Source organism: Lynx canadensis, chromosome A3 (assembly GCF_007474595.2).
Source record: "Lynx canadensis isolate LIC74 chromosome A3, mLynCan4.pri.v2, whole genome shotgun sequence".
In the NCBI taxonomy this organism is placed as follows: domain Eukaryota; kingdom Metazoa; phylum Chordata; class Mammalia; order Carnivora; family Felidae; genus Lynx; species Lynx canadensis.
This window is the reverse complement of record NC_044305.1, coordinates 75,906,967-75,922,005: the sequence shown is the minus strand read 5'-3', so window position 1 is coordinate 75,922,005 and position 15,039 is coordinate 75,906,967. Positions and strand designations below refer to the sequence as shown.

Genomic DNA, 15,039 nt, shown 5'->3' with positions numbered 1-15,039 from the left:
CGTACCGTCCAGCAATTGGATTATTGTATATATATCTGGTGATCAATATCTTATTATAAACAAAGAAACTATAGTATCACATCTGCAGAATACAAAAATCAATTTAATTGCAGTGTAAATAATGAGTTTTAGGAGACTGTGACTAAAGGAAGAAAATTTAGTTACAAGGTTGTTTTAGTGATCTAGTTAACTAGTAATCTGTGCTTAGATTTCTGGTTTGCACAATAGGGCAGGTAGTATCCCCTGTCACCTGGGGGGGTGGGGGGCGTGGACCTAGGAGGGTTGGATTTCTCTGGGAAGATCATGAGATCAGGGTGGAGCAAGAAGTCTCTTAGCAGTGTGGAGATTATCTATATAGTGATGGTTGAGCAGTTCTGGAGTTGTCTGTTTGGCCTAAAGAAATTTGGGAATGATCATGTATAGAGAGGGTGCTTACTGAAGCTTGGAGTAGTAAATATACCCATGGAAAGTATTTCAATTTACTCTGTGTAAACATATCTATGTATACATGTTAAACAATGTTAATTGCAAGCCACAATAAAGAACTGTGGTTTTAATCAGTAACATAAAACATAATTTGCAAACTACTTGTAAATAACAGTAGCCTTAATAAATAGAATGATGGTCATAAATGATTATTTTTATATCAAGTAGTTGACTTCAATTTACTTAAACAAATATTTATTGAATAGCTTTTGGAGTTTGTGTTGCTGTCATAAGTGGTGGTATTACAAAGAAAAAATATCACTGAGAACTGCACTTAAGTTGTTTTGTTATAAACCAGGAAGTGGTAGTATCAGGTTTACAGAATACAAATATCAACTTAATTGCAATATAAATAATGGGAGTTAGGGGAATATGACTAGAGGGGGAAAAACCAGTTAGAAGGTTGTTTTAAATGGTTTTATGAGGCACACTGATATGTTCAGTGTTACATTTTAGATAGGGTACTCCGCAGTAGGGTATTAGAAGATAGTGATGGCATGTCTGGATATGGAAACAAGAAAAAGGGGGTTATTTTATATACTTTTTACTGTCCTCTGCAAGGACTTGTTTATTTTTTTAAGGGGGTTATCCTAATAGTACATAAAAATATTAGGGTAAATAGAGTTATCAAGAAATTTGCTAAAAATAGAATCAGGTCTTTAGTTAATGAATTTATTAGGTGTAAAAAACAATCTGCAGGGATCCCAACTGGTTTCTTGTTTGCATAGCTAAAGAATTGTGGCACATTTAATGAAAGAGGAGATAAAGTGCAGCCCATAGTAAAGTCAAAACAAAACTTGGAAGTTTGGTTTCTGATTTCCGGATTCTGGCATCTAAATTTATAGATAAGTATGGCATATTGGAAGAGAACAGGTATGCTAAAAGGGATCCTAAAAGGTTATTTGCAGGTATTAAGCTCTCGTTACTACTCTTACTTTTTTCCCCTGTGTATAGAAGGTTAGAAGAGTTCAAACTAGCTTTGTGAAACTGAGCCATGAAATCATCTAAGTGTGAACCCTGACTGAAGTGATGGGATGAAATGGGTTTTCCTTAAGTACATATGAGTACAAAATATACCTTTAAGGAAGTGAGTACTTCCTTTTCATCTCACTCATGGTATACTGTGTTCTTGCATTGTTGTCTTGTATCTGTTTTTGGATAAATAATGTTGGTAGAATTTCCAGTAATTTTTTTAAAATGTGTTTTGCTTATTTGAAACAATAAGATCCTTAATTCTTAAACTTTTAGTTTTGATGGCTTTTTATATAAAATATTCAGTAAGTATTGGTATCATTTAAACATACTACTTTATGAGAAACTCTTTACTTCAGTTGAAAGTAATTATAAATTGATTTTTAAAATCAGTAATGGCTTTAGTTCTTATCATTAGTGAAAATGTATTTAAGTTAATTCCCATAGAATATTGTCTGAAATAACTGAATTCAGACGTTGGCTAAAAGTTTAGCCTCAGAAGAAATTTTAAACCTAGTCTATAATATTGTATTCCATATTTGAAAATAGAATCTTAAAAGAAATAATAAATCTTAAAAGTTCTCATCACAAGGGAAGAAAAAAATTCTCAAAACTTTATAGTGTGACAGACTTATTGTGATTGTTTTACGGTGTATACAAATGAATTATGCTGTACACCTGAAACTAATATGATATACGTTGATTTTTTACCTCAAAAAAAAAAAAAAGAACCTCATAGAATTCACAGATGCCTTCCTAGTAATGAATAGTCTCTATTAAATCCAGTGCTTCTGGATTTATATCAGTATTTGGCAGTGCTTAGATGCTCCACACAGTACCTGTATGTGAGAAAAGACATTTCTAGGGATGACATATGTAAAGTTTCATTACAAGCATTAACAGATAAACATTTGCAATTGATTATGATAATAGGGAACACTACTTTCAGCCCCAATTAAACAGTATTCCCCTCCTACCGAAAGATGCATTATTCTCATTAATAGATCTGTATTACAAAAAAAAGTACTCCATTATTATTTGAATTTAATCAATAAAAACCTTGTAGAGAAAATATATGTAGAACCTTTTTATACTCTTTGCCTAATTAAGTCTGTAAAGTTAATAATGTGTAATCAAATTACAAGTGGTGCTGCATTTAACTTGATAACTGCACAAACTAGATAACTTGACAACTTTCATACTAAAATTGTATAGACTCTATGCTCAATATGTATATAGTATATTCATTAAGAAAGTACACACATGTCATCTTGTATTAGTAGTTACTATTCTATAAATACAGTACAGAATACATCATAATAAAAATAAATATGGTCTTTAAAAAACAATTCCTGGGGCACCTGGGTGGCTCAGTCGGTTAAGCATCTGACTTTGGCTCAGGTCATGATCTCACGGTTCATGAGTTCGAGCCCCACATTGGGCTCTGTGCTGACAGCTCAGAGCCTGATGCCTCCTTCAGATTCTGTGTCTCTCTCTTTCTCTGCCCCTCTCCTGCTTGTGATCTCTCTCAAAAATAAACAAACATTAAAAAATTAAAAAAAAAAGAAACTATTCCTGGTAAGATGCACAGTCCCAATGACAGTCAAAAAATTCTATTAATGCTAATGGAGGTGAAGAGCTATGAAGCAGGGACAGTTGACTCTTTTTTACTAGGGTAGTTTTAGCTGAAGTGAAACAGAGCTTAAAATTTCTAAATTGAATGATATTTTAAGTGAAAAATTATCTGTTGTTGATACGAGTGTCATGCAACTTACTCTGCTTTTATCTGTCTTTCACAGAGCTCTTTAATAAGCATTTACGGTCAGTTTTTGGCAGCCTTAGAATCACTGAAAGCATTCTGGGATGTTACAGATGAAATCGACGAGAAGACTTGGGTACTGGAGCCAGAAAAACCTACACGGAGTGCAACAGCACGCAGGATTGCACTGGGTAGGGAAAAGGGATCAAGGAGGCTTTCTGTTTGTTTAGATGTTGGATTATACTTTGTATTACTAAGGAAAATGGAGCTCAAGAGGACATTGGACCCTTAGGTGAGACTTTTTTTGCATGAAGTCAACTATTTAAGCTCTGATTTAGCCCTGTGTATTTGAATGTAAATATTTCAGGAGAAAGGGCAAGTACTAAGGTGTTTCATTATAAAAGGTGATGATCCAATGGCAGTATCATTCAGAGATCCTGTATAATCAACTGTTAAGTAGCTCAGAAATAGTGGAACCGGTTTTTCAGAACTTCCATTATTTGGGAAAAGAAACTGTTAGAAATAAGGGCACCTGGGTGGCTCAAGTCGGTTAAGTGTTGGACGTCAGCTTAGGTCATGATTGTACAGTTTGTGAGTGCAAGCCCCGCACTGGGCTCTGTGTTGACCGCTCAGAGCCTGGAGCCTACTTTGGGTTCTGTCCCCCTCTCTCTCTCTGCCCCTCCCTCACTCATGCTCTGTCTTTCTCCTTCAAAATTAAATAAACATTAAGAAAAAAAAATTTTTTTTTTTTAAAAAGAAACTGTTAGAAATAATGAAATCTTCATCCATGAAACTAGACAAGATTAATATCAACAGATCTGGGAATATTTTCTGATGAACTTTAGAGGATGAAAGGATCTGAAGTGGGCCATACATGCCATTGAAGAGTAAACAGGAAGCACAAAATAATAATTAAATATATTTTAAGTATTTACTATAAATATATGTGACATTAATGAATAAGATGTGGTACAACTGTGAATACCCCTGCAACATTACCATATTCTTTATTATAAAATTACTGTTTTGTGTATTTTCATTATGAGCAAGCCATATATGAAGTCAGTTTTGAGTTCAGCCTCTCCAGATTTTAGATGTTTTAAACTATGTTTCAGTTCACAGTAAATAGTGTGGTTAGGTGATTATATGATATCTATTTGTGTCTTCCCTTCTCTCTTTTTTTTTTTTTTAGCCTAAATAAATATATTGTTAAAAGACATATGTTCTGAAAGATATTATGAAATTCTGTTGTGAGTCCTATCCACATTAGCAATTTTTATGGTTTCTCCCCAGGCATAATAGATTATCTGGGAGAAAATAAGTAACATGTAATTATGAGAAAAGGAAGATACCGTTGTATAGCAGTTGTACAAATAGTATTGTTACTTAGTCTAAAAAGTTTAATCCATATTTAATTTTGAATAGTTGACCAAATAATGGTATATTTGTGAACAAATAGATATTAAGAGTGAAAATAGTTTCTTCAAAATAGTGTAGTAATTTATTTTCTTCATAGCCCCATGTAAATAATTATTTTAATTAGGTAATGATTAAATATACTTTTATTATATATCTCATTGTTCAGCATAAACAACCTGCTTTTTAGTCACTTTCTTTGTATTTACCTATAGCTCTTTTTTATCCCCTTTCAGGGGATATGCCTTTTGAAGACCAAGTTTTCAGCAAACTAATTGAGATATATTAAATAATATACTCATTATTAAGTGAAGCCATTAGTATATGACATAGCTAAAGGCTAATATGGGATTTGTGTTCATGGTAAAGAATGTATAAGCAAATGAGATTATAGCACTTTTATGTTTTATATATCATTTTTACTTGATTACCTTTTTGTCAGATCTGTAATAATTGTGTTCATATTGTTGTCAACCTTAACCAAAAGTTAATGTTATGGTGTGTAGAATTTATTAAGTCCTTTTTACTGTAAAAATAAAATCCAAATACCCTTATACAATTATACTATGTGCCTTTAAAAGTAAAACTTCTGAAATCCATACAATATTCCAGTATAGATAGAACTTATGAAAGAATCTAGTGCCAAGTAGAAATAGATTTTTCTTAGATCCTGTAAACTAGGTTAGTTGTTTGTTATTAAACGAACAGTTTCAGTTTAATGTGAATTGAGTCCGTTGTTGAAGTGGAAAGCTTCACAATGAGCAAAAGAATTCAGAAAATGTTTTTTAAAAATATTTAAATTTCAGTTGACATAAAATGTAATTTTGGTTTCAGGGGTACAATATAGTGATTCAACAGTTCCATGTTACTCAGTGATGATCAAGATAAGTTTTGATTTGTATTTTCCTGATGAAGAGTGATGTTGACCATGTGTCCATTGGCTATCTGCATGTCTTCTTGGGAAAAATGTCTGTTTGTGTCCTCTGTCCATTTCTTAACTGCATTATTCATTTTTGCGATGTTGAGTTTTATAAGTTCTTTATAGATTTTGGATACTAACCCTTTCTCAGATATGTCATTTGCAAATATCTTCTCCCAGTTTGTAGTTTGCCTTTTAGTTTTGTTGACCATTTCCTTTGCTGTGCAGAAGCTTTTTATTTTGCTGAAGTCCCAATAGTTTATTTTTGCTTTTGTGTCCCTTACCTCAGGAGACATCTCTAGAAAGAAGTTGCTACAGCCGCCGTCAAAAGGATGTTCTCCTCTAGGATTTTTATGGTTTTAGTTCTCACATTTATTTAGGTCTTTCATCCATTTGGAATTTACTTTTATGTTTGGTGTAAGAAATAGTCCAGTTTTTCCAACATCATTTGTTGAAGAGATTGTCTTTTTCCCAATGGATATTATTTCCTGCTTTGTCAAAGATTAATTGACCATATAGTTATGGGTTTATTTCTGAGTATTCTGTTTTGTTCCATTGATCTATATTTTGTGCCAGTACTACACTGTTTCGATCACTACAACTTTGTAATATAATTTGAAGTCTGGAATAGTGATACCTCCAGCTTTGCTTTTCTTTTTCAAGGTTGCTTTGGCTATTCAGGGTCTTTTCTGGCTCCATACAAATATCAGGATTGTTTTTCTAACTCTGTGTAAAATGCTAATGGTAGTTTGACAGGGATTGCATATTAAATGTGTAGATTGCTTTAGGTAATAAAGACATTTTAGCAATATTCATTCTTCTAACCTATGAGCATGGAATGTCTTTCCATTTTTTTGTATCACTGTTTCCCTTCATCAGTGTTTTATAGTTTTCAGAGCACAGGTCTTTCACCTCTTTGGTTAGGTTTATTCCTAGGTATCTTTTTTTTTTTTTTTTGGTGTAGTTGTAAGTGGGATTGATTTCTTAATTTCTCTTTCTGCTGCTTCATTTTTAGTGTATAGAAATGCAACAGATTTCTGTATGTTGATTTTGTATCCTGTGACTTTACTGAATTCATATATAAGTTCTAGCAGTTTTTTGGAGGAGTCTTTTGGGTTTTCTCTATGGAGTATCAGAAAGTTTTACTTCCTTGCTGATTTGGATACCTGATATAAGTGAGATGTTAAAATTCCCTGCTATTACTGTGTTATTATCAATTAGTTCCTTTATGTTTGTTATTGTTTTATATATTTGGGTGCTTTCATGTTGGGTGCATAGATATTTACAATTGTTAGATATTCTTGTTGGATTGTCCCCTTTATTATGATATAGTGCCCTTCTTCATCTCTTGTTACGGTCTTTGGTTTAAAGTCTAGTTTGTCCAGTATAAGTATTGCTACTCTGGCTTTCTTTTGACATCCATTTGTGTAGTAAATATTTCTCTTTAAGTCTAAAATGAGTCTCTTGTAGGCAGAATATAGATAGGTCTTAACTTTTGTTTATCCATTCTGACAACCTCTGTCTTTTGATTGGAGCGTTTAGTCCACTTCATTGGAAGTGATTATTGATAGAAAATGTTTCGATAAAACTCCATAAAACTGAAATCATAATTTATTGTATGCTGGTCTTTTTACATCTGACCATAATTGTGCTTTCCAAGAAAGTTATGGAAGTCACTTTGATAATTATTTCTTGAACTTGTGATTTCTTTCAATATTAAAGATCTATCACTCTATAAAAAATTTTTATTTAAGCTAAAATAGAATTCTGACCAGAATTTCACTAGAAATCAATTAACTTAATGGATTGACTCTGTATTTTAAAACTTTAGATGGATCCCCAAATCTTTATTCATAATCATAATTTCAAAGTGCATTTCTTTTAGACTATAAAATTATATTTATAAATATATTTTATAAATAAATACATTTATATATTTATTGAAACCCATAACACATTGGCTAATCTTTCCTGTGGTACAGTAAGTACCCAGACAGATACTGCTTTATTTTTTATTTGATGAACTTCTACTTCTATAAACTTTAATGTTCTTTTATTCTAGGGAATAATGCTTCAATACATATAGAGGTTGACCCCAAGCATCCTACTATGCTTCCTGAGTGCTGCTTTCTTGGAGCTGACCATGGTATGAGATCTCCTATTTAAATGTTTTTAACAGTCATAAAATTCTTGTCTTTCACTGTTAAAATATTCTAAAATATTAACATATGGTAATTATTTTAAATGAAAATGTTTCATCATTCTGAACTGTGTAGTTTTGTGTTTTTTTAAGTAGATGATTTAGATTTTCCAGTCAAATAATTAGCAAATTCTGTGTTTTAACAAGAGAGTATATTACAGAGTTGCTAAGAGATCTTAGAAGTTTTCATCAGAAAATAATTTGTAACTACAAGTGATAATAGGTATTAACTGAATTTGTAGTGATCATTTTGCAATACACACACATACCAAATCATGATGTTGAAACCTAAAAGTAATACAATATTATATACCAATTATATCTCAGTTAAAAAAAAAATTCTGTGCTAAATGTGGCTTTACAAAGCGAGAGCTGCAGACACTACATTTTTAAACGTTTTTTTCTTTTTTTTTTTTTTAAATCTCTGAAGTGGTAAAACCTCTTGGAATTAAGCTGAGCAGGAACATACATTTGTGGTAGGTATGTTTTGTAACACAATGTTTATTTTTCTATTATTTTGCAAATTTAATAACAATTTTTTTTCATGCTTTTAGGGATCCAGAAAATAGTCTGTTACAAAATTTGAAAGATGTTTTAGAAATAGATTTTCCAGCTCGCACTAACCTGGAAAAATCTGTAAGTTTTATGAGTGCTTTGATATTCCAAACAGCATAGCATAATGAAAGTTAAATGTTCTTCTTTTAGACACCAGAGAAAAATGAGGCTGAAAGGGAGGGAATTGGAAGAATATTGTAACAGACTTCTGAACTGCAAGCAACAGTAGCATCAAAGAATTTGTTAACCTTTGATTAGTGGTTTAAGTATACTTTTGTCATGGTCTTTGTAGCAATGAAGTGATTAATGACAGACATCTTTATTATTAAAAATAGGGGGAAAGGTCCAAAGTAGCTAATGAGATGTTTGGATATTCTAATAGTATCTGCTTATGGATGATTGAAATAAAGTTTTAATTAGCTTGATGTATTTTGTGAAGGATGGCAGTACAGTTTTTGAAAATGAATAGATGTTACTGTGTTGCAAAAATGATAAACTTGGAATTGAGTTTTGATAAAGTTGCAGAGGTTGTAGACTGTTAAAGTGGTGGGAATGTTTTTGTCTTCTTCCTTTAGTTAAAGAATTTTGAAGTTTAGTAATCATTAGCTATTGTCAGTTAGTATCTTTATATATTACATTGGCATAATATTGATGTACAATGTGGGAAATTTACTTAAGCCCCAAATAGAATCTGTTTTTAGTATATCTATGTGTATTACTTACTGGATGAAAAAGGAAGCACTCTTACAAATCACTTTTCTGAAGTGTTAAGCAGTGATGTAACTGTATTTTCTGTAAAGAATGCTATAGTTACCTTTATGAAAACTTTGAAAATTTGATCTTGTCTATCCCATATTATTCTTACATTACCTTGTGTGTTTTAAACACTTGTGCTTATAAATATTTCTTCTTTTGAAGGATTTTTCTATGGATTGTGGCATTTGTTATTCATATCAACTTGATGGTGCCATTCCTGATCAAGTGTGTGATAATCCTCAATGTGCACAGCCTTTCCATCAAATATGCTTATATGAGGTAAAAAATAAAAAAGAACGCTGTTAAGACTATTTTGGCTACCATGACCTAGCAAGTCTGCATGTTGAAATATGCAGAATCCAAAATCTGTTTAAGTGAATAGCAATCTCTTTTTTCCGTTAGCTTCTTTACCAGTCCATTTCCAGATGCCCGTGTGCTTTCATTTCTTCATCCTGGTTACTAATGAGTGAATAAATGTCCTAAAGTAGTATCCTAGGAAGGGAGAAAATGTATCCAGAATATATTCATGGGCTGCTTACTGATGCATAACAGATCAAATTGAAGCTACATTGGAATCTTTCAGTGAAAATCTCATGTGACCACAGTGCAAACTGTCACTCATCCAAGTGGGAGTAGTAGTGGTAGCAATAAGGTGAAAGGGAACTGGCACTAATGAGTGTCTGTTACTTTTCAAAGTATATTTAAGTATAGAATAAATGTAATAATCTTACTTTTGATATTGAGAAAAATGCGTTTTGTGATCTGGATATGTCACAGCACTCTCAGTGACATTTTATTTATTATTTACTATCTGTGAAGTCTGCTTTCATTCCTGTGTATAGTCATTTGATCTCTACAGCATTCATCTTAGGGCACAGTTGACATGATTATATATGCATGTATATATGAAACACCTTGCAGTTGTATAGTGCGTTCAGTCTTCTTGAATATCACCTCTTGTTTTTGTGATTAGAGGTAGCAAGCAGTTGGTGTTACCTGCACTTTGAGAATGGAGAACTTAGAGATGTCAATTCACCTTCTATAAACTCACAAAATACCAGGTCTAATTATAGAGATACTCTTACGGGAACATGTGCTTTCTTTTATAATAATGAATATTCATTTAATTTTTAAAAATGGACTGCCTCGTGCTTATAATTAGTGGATTGAGAATTAACCCACTATTGGTGATTAAGACCAGAATTGAGACCTAAATTTTCACCAGCTTACGGTATCTTTTACAGCAAGAGTTCTTAATTTGTAATTAATGACTTCAGGTCAGGTCTGTGAACCCCATTGACTTGTGTACATTATTTTTGTGTCTATTTTGGATGTTGAGAAAATGCATAAAGGGGCCCATAATTTGGCTATAAACCAGTGGTATAGATCTCAATATTCGTGGTAGTCTCCCCTTATTATTCAGCATACTACTAGTCTGGTAGTGGCCAGGAAATGTTCCCCTTACTTTTTGTAAAAGAAAATTAAGAAGGTAAATCTTTTGGAATAAAAATATATGTAATCATAAAGGAAATGAATTTAGAGTATCTGTAATGTGTGATCATGCTGACATTGCTCCCTTTTTCTTTTTAAAATCTTCAGTGGTTGAGAGGACTGTTGACTAGTAGACAGAGTTTTAACATCATATTTGGTGAATGCCCATATTGTAGTAAGGTAAGGAAATCATTAATCAAATTTCATAAAATACGCCTAGCTTTTAATAGTATGCTTTGGAAGATAGATAAGTATATAGTATATCAGCTTATGCAAAACTTTTTGTTACTTCTGTTATTCTATGTGGTAAGAAAAAAAAAAAGGGTAAAATTGTCCCTGTCAATGACATTTTGTTTTTTAAATTGCTCCTTTGATCAAAAAAAGTTATTTTTCAAACTGTATCATGACACTGTTTTCTACAATAAACCAATCTTATTTTTTAGAATGTCCACAAACTTATTTGTTAAATTGTATTCTCTTTTTACAAGCCAATTACCTTGAAAATGTCTGGGAGGAAATCCTAAAATAAGAATGTAACATTTCTGTGAAGAACTGGCAGCCTTAAGAATTATCAAAAGGATTTTATTTGATATCTTCAGAGAAAGTATAAAGTAAGACCTACTAAAATCAAAAGAAAAAGAACGATAAAGCCATAATAATACACGTCAGTAACTGTCTCTTCACTGAGAGTAGAGTCTCTGACCTCCATTCCGGTTGGAGAAGTATATGTATACCAAGATGAAGATCTTGAATTGTCGAGTATATACGGACTGATAAAATCTTGATATGGTTTGTAAAGTGAATTTGGGAACTGTATAGAGCTCGGTTTTTGTGGAGAACTGTTTCTTTCATTCAGAATTTGAGACTCACAGTACTTTTGTCTTCTCTTTGTGCTTTCCTATGGAAAAGTATATATATTGTGTTAGGTCTGAGTTATCCTCATACTGTGTACTCTAAGAGTTCTAAATAAAACATGTTACACAAAACGAACAAATTTTTTGCATATTCTTCCTGAGAAGTTTTTTATAAAGTACTTATCCCATTAACCAACCCAAATCTAGTTAAACTGATTGGTTCTTTTAAATCAGGCAATAAGCCATCTTATAAATAATTTGTCCTCTAAAAATACAACGAACTATGAAACCTGAATTTTCTTGGCAAGACAAATCTTATGTGGGCAAGATAGTCACGATTAGAAAGCTTTTTGGTTATTAATAATTAGTGATTCTGAGGCAGCCGTGGCAGCAGAGCGAGATGTTGGTGGCAGTGCTGCACGTCCACAGAGCAGCCTCGGTCCAGCAGCCTCCTGCCTGGATTCCAGAGAATGACATCTCCCAATAACAGACCTTAAGAAGAAAGTTGGTTAAAATCCTTATTTGTCCTGAACGTTGATCCAAGAAAAGATGCTCATTTCCTAGCCAAAAAGGAAAAAGTCTCCACAGATTACAGTTTTGCAATGTTAAACTGGAATGCCTAGAAGCATACGACAAAATTTGTCAGAGGATGTTGCCAAAGACTCAAGAAGATCAACATGACCCTTGTTCTTTGGTGGGGACTTAGAACACACTGTTTGGAAAGCAGCGTCAAGCTGTCCACCCGTGGAGGTATGAAGGAGGATATCATTATAAATAAACCTCCGAATACCCTCAGAGAAAATCAGGTATTTGTGAAATTCCATAAAGCAAGAAGCAAAATACCTATTTCTAAGAAGAATCAGCTGTTACTAGAATTCAGTTTCTGGAATGAGCCTGTCTCACGGAGGGCCTGATATATGTGAATTCAGAGCCTAGAACTCCCACAAGGAGCGGTGATTACATAGGGCAGTTATTGTTTAGCCAAACAAAAAAACAATTTTCCCCCAAACTGATCTATAGATTCAACACTGTCCCAGTCAAAATCCAATCAGGCTTTGGAAATGCAGTGGACCCAGAATAGCTAAAACAACCTTGACAGTCCAGAACAAAGTGGAAAAACATACTTCACAATTTGAAAACTAATCACAAAGCTAGACTAATCAAGACAGTATGGTCCTGGCACAGGGACAGGCATACAGATCAGTGGAATAGAATTGAAAGTCCAGAAGAAAACTCTCACATACATGAGGAATTGGTTTCCAACAAATGTACGAAGGCAATTCAGTGGGGACAGGTAATCTTCAACAAAGGTGCAGAGACAACTGGACATCCTTGTAAAAATATAAATTTAGACCTACTTCATTTTGTACAAAAATTGACCAGAACCAAATTGTAAATGTAAATATAGCTGAAATTTAAAACTTTAAGGAAAAAAAAAAAACAAAATCTGTGATCTAGGGTCAGGTAAAGTGTTCTCTATAATATCAAACGTACAAAAGCAAATAAAAGTTTACATAATTGAAGGACATCATTTAAAAAATTCAAAGACAACTCACAGACTGGGAGAAAATTCTGCAAATCATTTATCTGATAAAGGATTTGTATCCAGAATACATAAAGACTTGAATAGACAGTTCTCTGAAAGCATATGAAAAGATGCTCAACATCACCAATTGCAAGAGAAATGCAAATCAAACTATAATGAGATATCATCTTACCCTTTAAGGCCATTATCAAAAGAACAGAAAATAACAAATGAAGATAGAGAAATTGGAACCCTTGTGTACTGTTGAGAGGACTGTAAAATGGTGTAGCCATTATGGGAAACAGCACAGAAGTGCCTCAAAACATTAGAAGTAGAATTACCATATAATCCAGCAATCCTACTTCTGGGTATATATTGAGAACTCAAGTGTCTTGAAGAGATATATGTACACCCATGTTCATCATAGCATTATTCACAGTAGCCAAGAGGCAGAAGCAACCCAGATTCCTATGGGCAGATGAATAAAGAATATATACATATAATGGAATATTATGCAGCCTTAAAAAAGGAAATCCTGCCACATGCTACAATATGGATCAATCTTTGAGGACATTCTGAAGAGCAAATTAAGCCAGTCACAAAAGGACATCTATGATTCCACTAACACGAAATATCTAAAGAAGTCAAAATAACAGAAACAAAAAGGTAGTTGCCAAGGTAGAAGGTAGTTGGTCTAAAGTTTCAATTTTGCAAGATGTAAAAGTTCTAGAGATCTTTTGCACAATAGTGTGAATATACTTGGCACTACTAAACTACACGGTTAAGTTTAATGTTACTTTTTACTACAATAAAAAATAAAAATAGTCATTCCCAACCTTTATCATGACATGGAACCCTTTACCTGACCTACAGGCCATATATTGGATAAAGGAATTGGCTGTTCACAACCAGAGGAAATGGCCCCAGGGTGGATATTGTGGCATGTCTCATAGAAAGCTCTGGGAACAGACCAACCACTGTAGACTGAATATTATTGATATATGCAAGTTCCAGGAATTTCTTAACACCATTCCTGTTAGCCAGAGCTCTTAATCAGTTTCCTGCTTTAATCTTAACTGGTTACGAGTTGTTCTGTTTCTGCTTCACTTTGGTGACCTGCCCTGCCCTGTCCTTGTACTATTTATCAAGTAACTTAGAAGGAAAAAATTAAAAAACAAGGCAAAATATTTCAATCTTCAACCATCTGATGTAATACCATCATTCTTCACAATAGCTACTTTCTTGACCTCTTCAAAGAGCCTTTTTTACCCCCCTGCAAGTCACTTTCAGGATGCAGTTTTAGAAGGCAAGAAGTAATTACCTTCTACATAAGGTATACAAAACAAAATAGAGGTCTTGAAGGAAGGCCCTTTAACTTTTCTACTTAGAAGAAATCATTGAGGGGCGCCTGGGTGGCGCAGTCGGTTAAGCGTCCGACTTCAGCCAGGTCACGATCTCGCAGTCCGGGAGTTCGAGCCCCGCGTCAGGCTCTGGGCTGATGGCTCGGAGCCTGGAGCCTGTTTCCGATTCTGTGTCTCCCTCTCTCTCTGCCCCTCCCCCGTTCATGCTCTGTCTCTCTCTGTCCCAAAAATAAATAAACGTTGAAAAAAAAAAAAAAAATTTAAAAAAAAAAAAAAAAAAGAAGAAATCATTGAAAGTCGAATAACTAACTTTAAGCTACTCTTTACTGCCTAAGAGCTAATAAAGACACACTATCCCAATTGTCCCAAAGTTTTCTCAGCTTTACAGGTGCCTAGCTGGCCCAGGGTGTACAGCACGTGACTTTTGATCTCAGGGGCATGAGTTCATGCCCCACATGGGTGTGGAGCCTACTTTAAAAAAAAAAAAATTGTCAGCTTTATTTGCTAAAGGCAAAATAATTACTCCTGTGGCCCCCTAAAGCGTTGTTCTCCCACAAAGAAAAAGAAATATGCCATCAAATTTTATATTTTTAAAGATGGAGAGCCACTAGTTAGCTAACAAGTAGCATTTACATATAATAACTTACATGTAGAAGTAGATGATATCCCCATCCAGGTAAGAACAGAAGTCAAGCTACTAAAATTTCAAGGTTGGCTACACACTAGAGAAGTCTGTGTACCTAGT

At 33.5% G+C, this 15,039-nt stretch overlaps 2 protein-coding genes across 2 annotated transcripts in view; one reads left to right on the top strand and one right to left on the bottom strand.

The window, feature by feature from the left end:
• FANCL (FA complementation group L) overlaps positions 1 to 11,314 on the top strand; it is an 84,981-nt gene extending 73,667 nt beyond the window's left edge. The window contains exons 8-14 of the mRNA XM_030310652.1: positions 3,258 to 3,408; positions 7,615 to 7,698; positions 8,183 to 8,228; positions 8,307 to 8,388; positions 9,226 to 9,342; positions 10,663 to 10,734; positions 11,043 to 11,314. Coding sequence (XP_030166512.1) covers positions 3,258 to 3,408; positions 7,615 to 7,698; positions 8,183 to 8,228; positions 8,307 to 8,388; positions 9,226 to 9,342; positions 10,663 to 10,734; positions 11,043 to 11,078 — 588 coding nt within the window. The 3' untranslated portion in view covers positions 11,079 to 11,314. The remainder of the gene's footprint in view (positions 1 to 3,257; positions 3,409 to 7,614; positions 7,699 to 8,182; positions 8,229 to 8,306; positions 8,389 to 9,225; positions 9,343 to 10,662; positions 10,735 to 11,042) is intronic.
• VRK2 (VRK serine/threonine kinase 2) overlaps positions 11,116 to 15,039 on the bottom strand; it is a 103,842-nt gene continuing 99,918 nt past the window's right edge. Inside the window, exon 13 of the mRNA XM_030310651.1 lies at positions 11,116 to 11,452. Coding sequence (XP_030166511.1) covers positions 11,150 to 11,452 — 303 coding nt within the window. The 3' untranslated portion in view covers positions 11,116 to 11,149. The remainder of the gene's footprint in view (positions 11,453 to 15,039) is intronic.